The sequence below is a fragment of the Hemitrygon akajei genome, chromosome 4 (genome assembly GCF_048418815.1).
Source record: "Hemitrygon akajei chromosome 4, sHemAka1.3, whole genome shotgun sequence".
Classification (NCBI taxonomy): domain Eukaryota; kingdom Metazoa; phylum Chordata; class Chondrichthyes; order Myliobatiformes; family Dasyatidae; genus Hemitrygon; species Hemitrygon akajei.
In genome coordinates this window covers 202,260,733-202,278,048 of record NC_133127.1, presented here as the reverse complement: position 1 = coordinate 202,278,048, position 17,316 = coordinate 202,260,733, and the positions used below count along the sequence as shown (strand labels likewise).

Genomic DNA, 17,316 nt, shown 5'->3' with positions numbered 1-17,316 from the left:
AGTCAAAAGCTTTGCGAAAATCGATGAAAGTAAGCATGGCTGGTGGGTTGTTCTTCTTGACTTCCTTGATGATTCGATGGACAGCAAGTATTTGCATTACTGTTGTGCGCTTCTGTCGAAAACCATCCTGATTGAATCTTAGCTTAGGATCAATGGCGGTGCGAATCCTATTCAAGATCACCCGATTGTATAGCTTTGCTAAGACGCAGGTCAAGATGATACCGCGGTAGTTATCTGCCTTTGTGACGGATCCAGACTTGGGGACAGGGATAATGTTTGAGAGTGACCACTGTTCTAGTTTGTCACATTTCATCAGTGCCGTAATATGTATGTCCAGCAAGATGTCATCCAGGTCTCAGTTCTTAAGGACATCTGGTGGTGTCCCATCTGGTCCAGCACTCCTGCCCTGTTTGAGTGTATATTTGGCCTTCTTCAGTTCCTCAATGGTGAATGGGCCATCATCGATGTTGACTTGTGTTAGTATCGTGGGTATGTTCTCTTCTTCTTCCGTGTTCGTCGGAGGGCTTCCCAGTGGGTTCTTGAAGTGGGTAAACCATGCCTGGACACAGTCCTCTGCTGTTTTACCACTTATTTGACCTGATGGGGACTTCTTCCATCTGCTGATCTCGTTGACTAGGCGCCATGCTTCTCCATGCTGCTTGTCTTCATTAGCAGCCTCTACCCCTCTAATCCACTCAGCTAGTTCCTCTTGCTTCAGTCAGTCGTAGGTGGCAAAGAGATTCTTCTTTGCTGTCTTGAATTTGTCTCTTAGCACTTCAGTATCGCTCCTTCTAAGTCTGGCAAGACAAGCATTGACCACACTTCTTGCTGTGACGACATCAGGATGAGATCTGGCTCTTTTTGATTCACTTCACAGTAGGCAGACTCTTTGTTGCATCAGTGTGTGCGTCACTGAGCCATTGATAGTGGTCGGCGGCAGTCTCTTCCTCCTCCTTCTCTAGTGGGCCAAAGTGATTTCTCACTTCCACAGTGTACTGAGCTCAGACCAGTTAGGCTCACAGATCTCAATTTTGCAGATGACGTAGTCCTGCTCTCTGACCAGATTGAGGAAGCACAGCAGCTACTGACAAAAGTGGAAATTGAGTACTACAAAGTTGGACTTCACCTAAACGCTAAAAAGACAGAGTACATGGCATTTAACTGCGATGAAGGTACTCTCAAGACCGTAAAGAATGATACCATTAAGAAAGTCTTAGACTTCAAGTATCTTGGGTCAAGAATGATGAGTTTGGAGAAGGACATAAAGATACGGAAAGCTCTGGTGTGGAGGGCTATGAACGACATGAAGGAAATATGGAGGTCGAACTTGACCAGAGGGCTCAAAAAGAGGATCTTCATTGCAGTCATAGAGTCCATTCTCACGTACGGATGCGAGACGTGGACACTCACCAAGACTATGAGAAAGTCACTAGATGGTTGCTATACACGAATGCTGCAGATGGCTCTTGATGTGAGTTGGATGAATGTCGAGCTCTATGACGACCTACCAATGCTCACTACTAAAATTGAGGCGAGAAGATTGCAACTAGCGGGGCACTGTCAATGCCATCCTGAGCTACCTGCCAGCCTAGTCATCACATGGGAGCCCAAGCATAGGAGGATGAACCCTGGGTGCCCTCCCAAGCCTATGGTCAACATGCTTCTGAACACCCTGATGAGGGAGAGGGAGGAGTGGAGAGTCCGTCATCGTGCCCGATGCTGGCCGCTTAGGCCTGAGTCGACGTAGTAGCCATGATTCAGTGATGCCCACAACATCAAACATGCCAATCTGTAACTGCGCTACAAGTTTGTTTACTTTATTCTGTATACTGCATGCATTCAAATATAACACCCTCAGTCCTGCATTCATCACCCTTTTTGATTCTGTCCCCCTTTTACATTGCAACTCATTCCATTGACTGCAATTTTACCCTATCAGCATCTCCTTGCTAGCCATCTCAATACACATTTCGTTTGTTTGTAAAACAATTACCCTGTCCTCAGCCCTATCACTCTGGTTCCCAACCCCTTGCTAAGTTATTTTAAACCTTCCCAAACAGCTGTAGCAAACCTGCCCACAGGGAAATTGTTTCCCCTCAGGTTCAGATACAAACCATCCACTTCGTACAGGTCATACCTTTCCCAGAAGAGATCCCAATGATCCATAAATCTGAACCCCTGCCCCCGGATCAGTTCCTCGGTCATGTATTCATCTACCAAATTATCCTATTCTTATTCTCAATGGCATGTGACACAGGCAGTAATCCAGAAATTTCTACCCTGCAGGTCCTACTTTTCAACTTTCTACCTTGCTCCCTATAATCTCTCTTCAGGACCTTCTCACCTTTCCTACCTGAGTCATTGGTGCCAATTTGTACCAAGACTTCTGGCTGCTCACCTTTCCTTTTTAGAATGTCATGGATCCAATCTGAGACGTCCCTGACCCTGGCACCTGGGAGGCAACATACCATCTGGATGTCTCTATCACATCCACAGAATGTCATCTCCCTCCTCTAACGATGCAGGTCCAAGTGCAGGTCAATGGAACTAAGCACATTAATAGTTCATGATGAACTAGATGGGCTGAATAGCTTGTTTCTGTGTTGTATTCTATGACCCGGCAAAAATTTTAAGTCATAATGGCATTCATTTTTTTCTCCTTCCTGCAGGGGGTGATCCTAACGGACATTTCAACATGGACCGGACCAGTGGTATCCTGTCCACAAGCACCAGCCTGGACAGGGAGTCTGTCTCACACTATACTCTGATCATTGTGGCATGGGATCAGGGGCACCCCCAGCGCAGCTGCTCGGCCTCAGTCTTTGTACACGTGTTAGACATCAACGACAACACTCCCACCTTCCAGGAGTCCAGCTACATGGCAGAGGTTGAAGAGGACAGTGCAGTTGGCACAATAGTTTTGCAGGTATCTGCAGTTGACGCTGATGCAGGTCCCAATGGAGAGGTGTTGTATTACCTGAGTGGTGAGTCACTGGGCATGTTCAGCATTGACAAGACAGGGAAGGTGAGTACAACCATGACACTGGATCGGGAGAAGCACACCTCATATTCATTCCTGGTGCGAGCCGTGGACTCTGCACCTTCGGATCCCAGGAGTTCCACCACCCGGGTAGAAGTTATTGTGAAGGACGTTAATGACAATTCTCCGCACTTCCTCACTGACCCACTCATCGTAAACATCTCCAGACACACTCCAGTCAATGAGCTGGTAGCCACCATGAAGGCAGAGGACAAAGATTTTGGTGCAAACGCCTCCATATTCTACAGGTTCTCCACCATGGTCCATGGATTCAGCATTAACTCCTTTACTGGCGAGATTCGCCTGCTGCATGCAGTGAGCTCGATGAGTCTGAGAGAGCGCACACTCTTTGTGGTGGCCACAGACCAAGGGTCACCCGCCCGTTCATCCACCGGAGTGGTAATGGTGTACCTGAGGGAGGAACGTTACCACGGCATCCGCTTCCGGCGCAGTGTCAGTGATGTGGCACTGGCTGAGAATTCCGCACCAGGTAACAGAGCAAAGTGTCATCATCGCACCTGTCCGCACTCACACTCACATACCCACGCATGTTCACCACACACACACACACATGCTTATACACACTGACATCACTCACAATCACACACTCATACTCTTCACAGTCACACATATTCTCACCATACACATTCACACACACCCACATGCTCACACACACACACCTCATACACTCAAAGTGCATATACACACACCTCACACACTCAGATACATCACACACATTCACACCTCACACACTCACATCTCTGTTTTTCATTTTAACCCTTGCTATTCATGTCCTTACTGAAATGGCTTTTAATGTTGTTAATGTACCTGCCTTCACCACTTCCTCTGGCAGCTCATACCATATACTGACCTCCCTCTGGGTAAAGTTGCCCCTCAGGTTCCTCTTAAATCTTTCTCCTCTCATCTTAAGCCTGTGCCCTCTAGTTTTTAGTTCCACTTCCCTGGGAAAAAGACAGTGCACATTCACCCTTTCCATGCCTCATGACTTTATGCACCTTTATAAGGTCATCTATCAATCTTCTACATAGGAATAAGGTTCTACACTGCCTGGTCTCTGCCTATCACTCAAGTCCCAATATCATCTTCCCAAATTTCTCTGCACTCTTTACAGGTTAATAAAGACAACCAAATATGTATACAGCATAGAGATGGAGCATAACATGGGAAAATGTGACCTTCACTTCAGGAGGACAAATGACAAGACAAATTATTATTTGTGAAGTCTCCTTTTTATCTCTCTCCCCTCCCTCCCTCCTCCCCCTCACTCTCCTCTTTTTTTCTCTCTCTCTCTTTCTCTTTTTGTGGCAACATTAAACCCTGGCAATTATTATTGCCTTTACACTCCCATGGGACAGGGACAGAGATGTTGGCAGCTTCTCTTCAAACTGGACGTGTCTGGCCTTGGACACTGAGCGCTCTGTGTAAATGCAGTCTTTCTCTTTCCGCAGGCACGTCAGTGGTCAGGGTTCAAGCCCAGCATCAGAATGGCTCCAATCGAGGAATCCTCTATAGCATCTTCAGTGGGAATGAGAGGGGCGCCTTCACTATTCGCTCTCATACTGGTAGGTGGAGGGAAGGGGAGGATGGGATAGGACAAGGGGACAAGATGCAGATTGAGATGGGATGTGTAGGAGGGTAGGAGTATAGAGGGACGGCCTCCACAGCTGTCTGTGCCAATGAATTTCACAATCTAGCCACCTTTTGGCTAAAGAAATTTCTCCTTATCTCTGTTCTAAATGAACATCCCTCTATTTTGAGGCTGTGCCCTTCAGTACTAGACTCACCCAATGTAGGAAATATCCTCTCCACATCCACTCAACCCAGACCTTTCAATATCAATAGGTGTAGGGAGTGTTAGGTGGGGCTGACAAGTCGAAACAGATCTAGGAGAAGGGGAGAGGCTGGGAGCAATTTAAAATGAGGCTAACATTAGGTGTGAGCAAGAGAGGTCTTATTGTAATTTGTAGTAAGTTTTCTGTATTGTATAACACCATAAGATCATAAGACATAGGAGCAGAATTAGGCCATTTGGCCCATCATATCTGCTCCACCATTATGACTGATCCAATTTTCCTCTCAGCCCCGATCTCCGCCTTCGCCCCGCATCCCAACATGCACTGACCAATTGAGAAACTGTCAACCACTGCCTTAAATATACTTAAAGACTTGGCCTACACAGCTGACTGAGGCAAAGGATTCCAGAGATTCACCACTCTCTGGCTAAAAACAAATCTTCCTCATCTTTGTTCTAAAAGAACACCCTCTATTCTGAGGCTATGTCCTCTGGTCTTAGACTCTCCTACCATTGGAAACGTTCACTCCACATCCACTCTATCAAAGCCTTTCAACATTTAATAAGTTTCAATGGGGTCACCCTCGTTCTTTTGAATTCTAGTGAACACAGGACCAGAACCACCAGACACTCCTCATATGACAAGCCATTCAATCCTGGAATCATTTCTGTGAACCTCCTTTGAACGTTCTCCAGTTTCAGCACATCCTTTCTAAGATAAGGGGCCCAAACCTGCTCACAAAACTCCATGAGGCCTCACCAGTGCTTTATAAAGTCTAAGCATTGCTTTTATATTCTACTCCTCTTGAAATGAATGCTAACATTGTATTTGCCTTCCTCACCACTGACTTAACCTGCAAATTAACATTCAGGGAATCCTGCACAAGAACTCCCAAGTCCCTTCACATGTCAGTTTTGTTGTATTTTTTCTCCCTACCCCTCCATTTCTTCTACCAAAGTTCATAACCATACATTTCAGATTCAGATTCAGTTTACTGTCATTTAGAAACCACAAATGCAATGCAGTTAAAAAATGAGAAAATGTTCTCTGGAATGATATCACAAAAAAGCACACGACAAAACAGACCACATAACGTTTGGTAATCCCCAATCCAGAGTCCGGAGAGGCTGCTGCCTAACACTGTATGCCATCTGCCATTTATTTTCCCATTCTCCTAATCTTTCTAAGTCCTTCTGTAGCTTCTCTACTTCCCCAAAACTACATGCCCCTCCACCTATCTTCTTATCATCTGCAAACTTGGCAACAAAGCCATCAATTCCATCATCCAAATCAGTGCCATACAATGTAAAAAGAATTGATCACAACACAGACCCCTGTGGATCACCATTAGTCACCAGCAGCCAGCCAGAAAAGCCTCCCTATATTCCCACCCTTTGCCTCCTGCCAATCAGCCATGGTGCTTAATCTGTGCTGGGATCTTCCCTGTAATACCATGGGCTCATAACTTGTTAAGCAACCTCATGTGTGGCTCCTTGTCAAAAGCCTCTGAAAATCCAAATACACAACAACCAATTCTCCTTTGTCTGTCCTGCTTGTTACTTCTTCAAAGTATTCCAAGTGATTTGTCAGGCAAGATTTTTTCTTGGCTACGGCCTATTTTATCATGTGCCTCCACGTATCTTGAGACCTCATCCTTAAAAATGGACGCCACCATTTTTCCAACCTCTAAGGTCAGACTAACTGGCCTATAATTTCCTTTCCATTGTCTCCCTTCTTGAAGATTGGAGTGACATTTGCAATTTTCCAGTCTTCCAGAACCATTCCAGAATCAGGTGATTCTTAAAAGATCATTACTAATGCCTCCATGATCTCTTCAGCTATGTCTTTCAGAACTCTGGCGCGTACACCATCTGGTCCGGGTAGTCAAGGTATCTACCTTCAGACCTTTCAGTTTCCCAAGAATCTTCTCTCTAGTTATGATATTGTACTGTTGTGACAAAAAAAAATCAAATTTCATGACATCAGGGACATTTAAGAGACTCTTAAATAAGCATATGGATGATAGAAAAATGGAGGACTATGTTGGAGGGAAGGGTTACATTGGTCTTATTATAGGTTATAAGGTCAACACGCATTGTGGGCCGAAGGGCATATACGGTGCTATACTATTCTACGTTCTGTATATCTGTGTAAATCTAATTCTCATTTGGAAGGGACAAGTTTAGCCTTCAGCAGAAGGTTTGAGCTCTGACCTAAGGTCACTCATCTACAGAATCAACAGTTGACGCTGCTGTGTGAAGTGTGCAGCCAAGTCCTCTGTGGGAAGCATGAATCCCCCTTGGTTCTGACAGTTGTTTTTATATTTGCCTCAGTTCTTGAGCCATTAAAAGCTGAACATGGACTGAGCCAAACATTTGTGGGATTCCAAGCTACACTGCTACACTCTGCTTGCAATGTGTGTGTTATAAGTGTTTGCGTGTCAAAGTGCTGGGGTACATGGTTTGAAGGTCAATTCTAATCAGTCCCATACCTCCCCTGGCAGGTTCCTCTCACACCTCTTATAAAGTGGAGGCTGCTCCACACATTCCGTGACAGCCTTTCCCTGGCAAAAGGCTGACAGCAGTGACTCACAGCTCCCGGGACCCTGAATGGAGCATAGCCTGGCCTCTGAGGTTTGGCTGCAGTGTGTGGCTCACATTAGGCTCCGGGGTTGGCAATAGTAAACAGCACGTCATGATCTGCTGTGTCTCCACGAACACCACATTCTGCTGTAAACAGCATGCAGAGAGTTTATCATAACTAACCTAATGCTGAAACTATAACAAGAGCAAAATAGCGAGGCAGTGTATATAAATCTGATGGAAGAGTGGAAGAAGCTGTTCCTAAAACATTGTGTTTCTTCAAGCTCCTGTACCTCCTTCCTGATGTTAGAAATGGGAAGAGGCATATTATTGATGGTCTGCATCCTTAGACCTTAAGACCATTAGACATAGGGGCAGAATCTGGTCCTAGACTCCCCACTCATTCTTCTAAACTCCAGCAGGCACAGGCCCAGACTCACCAAACACTCGTCACATGTTAACCCTTTCATTCCTGGAATCATTCTCATGAACCTTCTCCAGACCTTCTCCAATGCTAGTGTATCTTTTCTTATAAAGGGGCCCAAAACTCTTCACAATACTCTGTGCAGTCTGACCAATGCCTTGCATCATATCCTTGTATTTATACCCTAGTCCTCTCGAAATGAATGCTAACATTACATTTGCCTTCCTCCACCACTGACTTAATCTGCAAATTAACCTTTAGGGAACCTGCACAAGAACCCCCAAATCCCTTTGCAGCTCTGATTTCTGAATTTTCTTCCTGTTTAGAAAATCCTTAATGATGGATGCTGCCTGGATTAGTTAGGCATTTTAGTTTAGTTATTTCAGCAAAGCATCATGGTCAAGAGGGCCTGTTTCTCTGCTGTACTCTTCTGTGTTCTGACTACTTCCCAAGTGGAATATCCAATGCTGTTCCTCTGGTTCACACCTGCCCTTCCCGGAAGTGGAGGGGGCAGAAATGTGGGAATGCGAGGGGAGCTGAAACAGTCATAAAGTCACAGAGTATGAAAATAGGGCATTCAGCCCAACTGATCCATGCTGACTGTGTTGCAAGTGAATTCATCCCATCTGCCTATATTTGGTCTACAGTCCTCAAAAACAGTCCTATTCATGTACCTATCTAGATGACCCTTACAGCAAAGGTGTGCAGTGTTGTTTACCCCAGCTAAATCTGAAACCAGGGGTCATAGGTTCAGAGTTAAGAAACTGATCATGAATTAGGTACATTATTCCATGCAGAGGCTACTGAACCTTCAGAACACTTCAAACGTGAAAATCTGCAGAAGCTGGAAATCCGAGCAATACACACAAAATGCTAGAGGCAGCATCTATGGAAAAGAGTACAGTCAACGTTTTGGGTCGGACTGCTTCTGCGCTCTGATTGGACCTGGCATTTAAACCAGATTTTTCAATGAAGGACTCGAGTGAGTTGAGGAGATGGTGTTGAGGTAGACATGATCCTGATGAATAGGAGATTAGTCTCATGGGGCTGTATAGCCTATTCCTCTCTATTTCTAATCTTCTACTGTTTTATCTCAGGTGATATCTCCATTAAGAGCTCAGCTGGGCTGGACTTTGAGGAAGCACCCCGCCTGCGCCTAGTTATTAAGGCCGAATCATCAACATCAGCTGTTTTCACCTCGGTCACACTTGTTCTGCAGGATGTGAATGATAACCTGCCCCATTTCCTACAGCAGAATTATGTGGCCTTTCTCTGGGAGGCTCAGGGTTACAGCACACCAATTATGCAGGTAGGTAGTCTCTCAGTCCCTTTCTCTTGGGTGGGAGACCTATACACTGACTGGTGTCTCCCAGTCCCTCCCTCTCAGGGGATATCTGTACACTGTCTGGTGTCTCTTAGTTCCTCTCTTTCAGATGAATAACTGTACTCTTCAGTCAGTCACTCTCAGTGGGAAATCATTACACTGACCAGTCTCTCTCAGTCCCACTCTCTCGGGGGAGATCTGTACACTCACTGGAGTCTCTCAGTCCCTCTCTGTCAGAAGGAGATCTGTACACTGACCATTGTCTCTTAGTCCTTCTCTCTCAGAGGGAGACTGGTGTCTCTCGGGAAAATCTGTACACTGATCAGTGTTTCTTGGTCCCTCTCTTTGGGGGGGTGTGGTGGGCAGGAGTGGGGAGGGGAGATCTGTATTCTGACTGGTGTCTCTCGGTCCCTCTCCTTGGGGAGGGCAGGGGGAGATCTGTACTCTGACTGGTGTCTCTCGGTCCCTCTCTCTGTAGCATAGAGTCACAGAGTCATAGAAAAAATAGAGCAGGAAAACAGGCCTTTCAGCCCATCGACCTGCACCGGGACCACAGCACTCCACACCCCCATCATCCATGTACCTATCCAAACTTCACTTATAAGTTGAAATGGTGCTTGCAAGCACCAGTTGTGCTGGCAACTTGTTCCACAACCTCACAACCCTCTGACTGAAGGAGCTTCCCCTCATGTTCCTCTTATACTTTTCACCTTTCACCCTTAACCCTCCGAATCTCAGTGGAAAAAGCCTGCTTGCATTTTCCCTAACGATACTCCTCATAATTTTGTAAACCTCTATCAAATCTTTTCTCAGTCTTTTATGTTCTAAGGAATACAGTCCTAACCTATTCAATCTTTCCTTATAACTCAGGTCCTCAAGACCCAGAAACATCCTTGTCAATTTTCTCTGTTCTCTTTCAACATTAGGTGATCAAAAGTGCACACAATGCTCCAAATGAGGCCTCACCAACACTGTACACAACTTCAACATAACATCCTATGTCCTGAATGCAATACTTTGATTTTTGAAGGCCAATATGCCAGAAGCTTTTTTTATGACCCTATCTACCAGTAATGCTGATTTCAACAAATTATGGGCTTCTATTCCCAGATCCCTCTAATCTACCACACTTCTCAGTGCCCTACCTCCCTAACATTCACTGTGTAAAGCCTACCCTGATGGGTCCTACCGAAATGCAACACCACACAGTTGTCTCCATTATATTCCAGCTGGCATTTTTCAGCCAATTTTTCCAGCTGGTCTAAATCCCTCTGCAAGCCATGATAGCCTTCCTCTCTGTTCACTACACCTCTGATCTTGATGTCATCTGCAAATTTGCTGATCCAGTTAACACATTATCATCCAGATTGTTGATATAGATGACAGACAACAATGGTCCCGGCACCGATTCCTGCTGCACTCCACTAGTCACAGGCCTCCAGTCAGAGAAGCAAGCATCTACTGTCACTCTCTGGCTTCTCCCACAAAGCCAATGTCTAATCCAATTTACTACCTCATTTACTACCTGACTAGCTGCACCACTGCCTGTTAGGGGAACTGTACCTCCCTCAATCACAGGACTCTGCAGAGAGTGGTACGGACAGCCCAGTGCATCTGTAGTTGTGAATTCCCCATAATTCAGGACAGTTACAAGAACAGATGTGTAAAAAGGGCCTGAAGGATCATTGGGGACCTGAGTCACCCCGACCACAAACTGTTTCAGCTAATACCATCTGGTAAATGGTACTGCAGCATAAAAGCCAGGACAAACAGGCTCCAGGACAGCTTCTTCCACCAGGCCATCAGACTGATGAACTCACGCTGATTTGAGTGTACTCTATTTTACATTGACTGTTCTATTTATTATAAATTATTATAAATTACTATGATTGCACATTGCACATTTAGATGGAGATGTAAAGATTTTTGCTCCTCGTGTATGTGAAAGATGTAAGAAATACAGTCAATTCAATTGAATCTTGAATGCCAAGTGACTGAACCTTCTTGACAAACCTCCCATGAGGGAATTTGTCAAAGACCTTGTGATCAAAAGCCCAACTAAACTAATCCCATCTGTCTACACAATGTCCATATCCCTCCATTTACATCACATTCATGTACCTATCCCTTTCTTTCATAGAAATATGTCCACCACCAACCCCGGTGGCACATTCCAGGCACCCACCACTCTCTGTGTAAAAACCTTGCCATCACATTTCTCTGAAATTGCCCTCTCTCACCTTAAATGCATGGCCTCTGGTATTAGATATTTCAACCTGGAAATAAGATACTGTCTGTCTGCTCAATCTATGCTTCTCATAATCTTATAAACCTCCATCAGATCTCCTCTTAACCTCTGGCGCTGCAGAGAAAACAACCCAAGTTTGTCCAATCTGGGCAGCACCCTGGTAAACCTTTTCTGCATCCTTTCAACATCCTTCCTCTCATGGGGTGGCCAGAATTGAATGTAAACTCCAAATATGGCTTAACTGATTTACAAAAACACCATAAGACTATAAGACATAGAAGTAGAATTAGGCCATTTGATCCATTAAGTCTGCTCTGCCATTCCATCAATGCTGATTTATTATTCCTCAACCCCATTTGTTTGCCTTCTCCCTGTAACCTTCGACACTGTTACTGATAAAGAATTTATCAAGCTCCATCTTAAATATACCTAATGACTTGGCTTTCACAGCCTCTCGTGGCAACAAATTCCACAGATTAAACCACTCTCTGCCTAAAGAAAATCCTCCTCATCTCTGTTCTAAATGGACACCCCTTTAACCTGAGGCTGTGCCCTCTGGTCCTAGACTCCCCCACCGTAGGAAATATCTTCCCTGTGGAAAAGGTGTACCTGGAAAGCGGGAGACCTTCAAAAATAAAAATTTGAGATAACAAAGCTTGTACATGCCTATCAGAATAAAATGTAAAGATAACAAGTTTATGGAACCTTGTTTTTCCAAGAGATATTGAGGCCCTGGTTAAGAGAAAAAGGAAGGTGCATAAGAGGCATAGGCAAGTAAGAACAAATGAGATGTTTATGGAGTACAAGAAATGCAAGAGAACACTTAACTAAGAGATCAGGAGGGCGAAAAGAAGGTATGAAGTTGCCCTAGCAGACAAGGTGAAGGAGAGTCCCAAGGGAGGCTACAGATTTGTTAAGAGCAAAAGAATTGCAAGGGACAAACTAGGTCCTCTGGAAGATCAGACTGGTGTTCCATGTGTGGAGCCAAAAGAGAAAAGATGGAGGGTGGGGTGGTTTTCATCTGTAATTACTTGGGAGACAAATGCAGAGTCTATAGAAGTGATACAAAGCAGCATCCTGGACCCCGTACATATTACAGAGGAAGAGGTATTTGCAACCCTGAGGCAAATCAGGGTGAATAAATCCCCAGAGCCTGACAAGGTGTTCCCTCAGACCCTATGAGAGGCAAGTGCAGAAATTGTCAGGGCCCTTTCAGAGATATTTAAAACATCGTTAGCGACAGGAGAGGTACCAAAGGATTGGAGGATGGCCAGTATTGTTCAACTGTTTGAAAAAGGCTCTAAACAGAAACCAAGAAATTATAGGCCAGCAAATCTGACATCAGTTGTGGGAAAGTTATTGGAAGGTATTCTAAGGGAATGGATGTATTAGTATTTAGACCACAAGACCATAAGAATAGAAGATTAAGGAGCAGAATTAGGCCATTTGGCCCATCGAGTCTGCTCCACCATTTCATCATGGCTGATCCAACTTTCCTCCCAATCTCCTACCTTCTCCCTGTATCCCTTCATGCCCTGCCCAGTCAAGAATCTATCAACCTCTGCCTTGCAAATACATAAAGATTTGGCCTCCAAAGCTTCCCGTGGCAAAGAATTCCACAGATTCACCATTCTCTTACCTCATTCTAAAATGATGCCCCTCTATTCTGTGGCTGTGTCCTCTAGTCTTAGACTCTCTCACCATAGAAAACATCATCTCCACATAAACTCTCTCAAGGCCTTTCACCATTTCATAGGTTTCAATGAGGTCACCCCTCATTCTTCTCAGTTCCAGTGAATACAGGCCCAGAGACATCAAAAGCTCTTCATATGACAAGCCGTTCAATCCTGGAAAAAATTTTGCGAACCTCCTTTGAACTATCTACAGTTTCAGCACATCCTTTCTATGAAAAGTGGCTCAAACTGCTCATAATACTCCAGTGGTTTATAAAACTCAACATTGCATCCTTGCTTTTATATTCTAGTCCTCTTGAAATGAATGCTAACATTGCATTTGCCTTCCTCACCACATATTCAAACTGCAAATTAACGTTTAGGTAATCCTGAACAAACAGCATAAAGTCCCTTTGTACCTCAGTTTTTTGCATTTTCTCTCCATTTAAAAAATAGACAACCCTATCATTTCTTCTACCAAAGTGCATGACTGAAACACACTTACCGACACTGTATTCCATCAGCCATTTTTTGCCCATTCTCCCAATGTCTTTCTGTACTTCCTCAAAACTATCTGCCTCTCCACCTATCTTCATATCATATCTTCAAAGCCTTGCAACAAAACCATCAATTTCATCATCCAAAATAATTGAAATATAACATAAAATCGGTTCCAACACGAAACTCTGAGAAACATCACTACTCACCAGTAGCCAATCAGAAAAGGCTCCCATTATTCTTACTCTTTGCCTCCTGCAGGTCAGCCACCGTTTTATCCATGCTTGAATCATTCCTGTAATATGTTCCTCATACGGTAACCCTTTCATTCCTGAAATCATTCTCGTGAATCTTCTCTGAGCCCTTTCCAATGTCAATATATCCTTTCTAAAATAAGGAGCCTAAAACTGCACACAATACTCCCAAGTGTGGTCTCATGAGTACCTTATAGAGACTCAACATTGTATCCTTCCTCTTATATTCTATACCTCTAGAAATGAATGCCAACATTGCATTTGCCTTCTTCACAACTGACTCAACCTGGAGGTTAACCTTTAGGGTATCCTGCACAAGGACTCCCAAGTCCCTTTGCATCTCTGCATTGTGAATTCTCTCCCCATCTAAATAATATTTTACTCATTTATTTCTTCCACCAAAGTGAATGACCATACACTTTCCAACATTGTATTTCATTTGCCACTTCTTTGCCCATTCTCCTAACCTATCTAAGTCTCTGTGCAGGCTCTCTGTTTCCTCAACACTATCTGCTCCTCCACCTATCTTTGTATCATCAGCAAATTCAGTAAATCTTGCTACGCTGCCCCAAGTGTGGCACCTTATCAAAGGCCTTCTGAAAATACAACTCTACTACATCTCCTTTGTCTACCCTGCTTGTAATTTCCTGTTTTGTGTTGGTGCATGGCCAAGTGGCTAAGGCGTTGGTCTAGTGATCTGAAGGTTGCTAGTTCGAGCCTCAGCTGAGGAGCGTGTTGTGTCCTTGAGCAAGGCACTTAACCACACATTGCTCTGCGATGACACCAGTGCCAAGCTGTATCGGCCTAATGCCCTTCCCTTGGACAATATTGGTGGCATGGAGAGTAAAGACTTGCAGCTTGGGCAACTGCCGGTCTTCCATACAACTTTGCCCAGGCCTCAGTCAACATTGAAATCGATGGACAGCCGAAGAAAAAGAAAAGAATTTCCTCAAAAAATTGCAGTAGATTAGTCGAGCAGGATTTTCCTTTCAGGAAACCATGCTAGCTTTGGCCTATCTTGTCATGTGCCTCCAGGAAGTCTGTAATCTCATTCGTAACAATCGACTCCAACAATTTCCCAACTACTGATGTCAGACTAATAGGTCTATAGTTTCCTTTCTGCTGCCTCCCACCCATTTCAAATAATGGAGTAACATCCGCAATTTTCCAGTCATCCGGTATAACCATACAACCATATAACAATTACAGCACGGAAACAGGCCATCTCGGCCCTTCTAGTCTGTGCCGAATGCTTACTCTCACCTAGTCCCACCTACCTGCATTCAGCTCATAATCCTTGATTCCTTTCCTGTCCATATACCTATCCAATCTTTTTTTAAATGACGAAATCGAACCTGCCTCTACCACTTCTACTGGAAGCTCATTCCACACAGCTACCACTCTCTGAGTAAAGAAGTTCCCCCTCATGTTACCCCTAAACTTTTGCCCCTTAACTCTCAACTCAGAATACAATGCAATACAATACAATGCCGGTACAATGCCAAAATCTATCGATTGTTGAAAGATAATTGTTAATACCTCCGCAATCTCTCCAGCTACTTCCTTCAGAACCTGAGGGTGCATTCCATCAGGTTCAGGAGATTTATCCACCTCAGACCATTAAGCTTCCTGAGCACCTTCTCAGTTGTAATTCTCACTGCACATACTTCACTTCCCTGACACTCTTGAATGTCCGGTATACTGCAGACATCTTCCACTGTGAAGACTGATGCAAAATACGCATTCAGTTCCTCTGCCATCTCTGTGCCTCTCATTCCAATATCTCCAGTGTCATTTTCTGTTGGTCCTATATCTACCCTTATATACCTTTTACCCTTTATATGCTTAAAAAAGCTTCTAGTATCTTCTTTGATATTAGTCACCAGCTTCCTTTCATAATTCATCTTTTCCTTCCTAATGATCTTCTTAGTTTCCTTCTGCAAATTTTTATAAGCTTCCCAATCCTCTATCTTTTCACTAGCCTTGGCTTCCTTGTATACCCTCTCTTTCGCTTTTACTTTGGCTCTGACTTCATTTTTCAGCCACGGTAGTGTCCTTCTTCCATTTGAAAATTTCTTATTTGGAATACATCTGTCTTGCACTTCCCTCATTTTTTGCAGAAACTCTAGCCATTGTTGCTCTGCTGTCCTTCCTGCTAGTGTCCCTTTCCAATCAACTTTGGCTGTTCCCCTCTCACGCCAATGTAATTTCCTTTATTCCACTGAAATACCGACAGTTTGGAATTTAGTTACTCCTTCTCAAATTTCAAAGTGAACTCGATCATATTGTGATCACTGTTCCCTAAAGGTTCCTTAACCTTAAGCTCTCTTATCATCTCTGGATCATTGAACAACAGCCAATCCCCAAGTGGGCTCAACAACAATCTGTTCTAAAAGCCATCCTTTAGACATTCTACAAATCCTCTCTCCTGAGGTCCAATACTGTCTTGGTTTTCCTAATCCACTTTCATGTTAAAATCATGACATTGCCCTCTGACATGCCTTTTCTATCTCCTGCTGTAATTTGTAATCCACATCCCGACTGCTGTTTGGAGGCCTGTATACAACTGCCGTTAGGGTCCTTTTACCCTTGCGATTTCTTAAGTCAACCCATAGAGACTCTACACCTTCTGATCCTATGTCATCCTTTGCTAATGATTTAAAATTATTTATTTTACACAGGGCCACACAACGCCCTCTGCCTACATAGAACATAGAATAGTACAGCACATTACAGGCCCTTTGGCCCACAATGTTGTGCTGACCCTCAAACCCTGCCTCCCATATAACCCCCCAACCTTAAATTCCTCCATATACCTGTCTAGTAGTCTCTTAAACTTCACTAGTGTAGCTGCCTCCACCACAGACTCAGGCAGTGCATTCCATGCATCAACCACTCTCTGAGTGAAAAACCTTCCTCTAATATCCCCCTTGAACTTCCCTCCCCTAACCTTAAAGCCATGTTCTCTTGTACTGAGCAGTGGTGCCCTGGGGAAGAGGCGCTGGCTGTCCACTCTGTCTATTCCTCTTAATATCTTGTACACCTCTATCATGTCTCCTCTCATCCTCCTTCTCTCCAAAGAGTAAAGTCCTAACTCCCTTAATCTCTGATCATAATGCATACTCTCTAAACCAGGCAGCATCCTGGTAAATCTCCTCTGTACCCTTTCCAATGCTTCCATATCCTTCCTATAGTGAGGCAACCAGAACTGGACACAGTACTCCAAGTGTGGCCTAACTAGAGTTTTGTAGAGCTGTATCATTACATCGCATCTCTTAAACTCTATCCCTCGACTTATGAAAGCTAACACCCCATACGCTTTCTTAACTACCCTATCTACCTGTGAGGTAACTTTCAGGGATCTGTGGACATGTACCCCCCAGATCCCTCTGCTCCTCCACACTACCAAGTATCCTGCCATTTATTTTGTACTCTGCCTTGGAGTTTGTCCTTCCAAAG

The 17,316-nt window shown here is 44.3% G+C and overlaps 1 protein-coding gene across 1 annotated transcript in view; it reads left to right on the top strand.

The window, feature by feature from the left end:
• LOC140727143 (protocadherin-16-like) overlaps nucleotides 1-17,316 on the top strand; it is a 465,713-nt gene that overhangs the window by 372,962 nt on the left and 75,435 nt on the right. Inside the window, exons 14-16 of the mRNA XM_073044457.1 lie at nucleotides 2,670-3,530; nucleotides 4,510-4,623; nucleotides 8,958-9,169. Of these exons, the coding sequence (XP_072900558.1) occupies nucleotides 2,670-3,530; nucleotides 4,510-4,623; nucleotides 8,958-9,169 (1,187 nt within the window). The remainder of the gene's footprint in view (nucleotides 1-2,669; nucleotides 3,531-4,509; nucleotides 4,624-8,957; nucleotides 9,170-17,316) is intronic.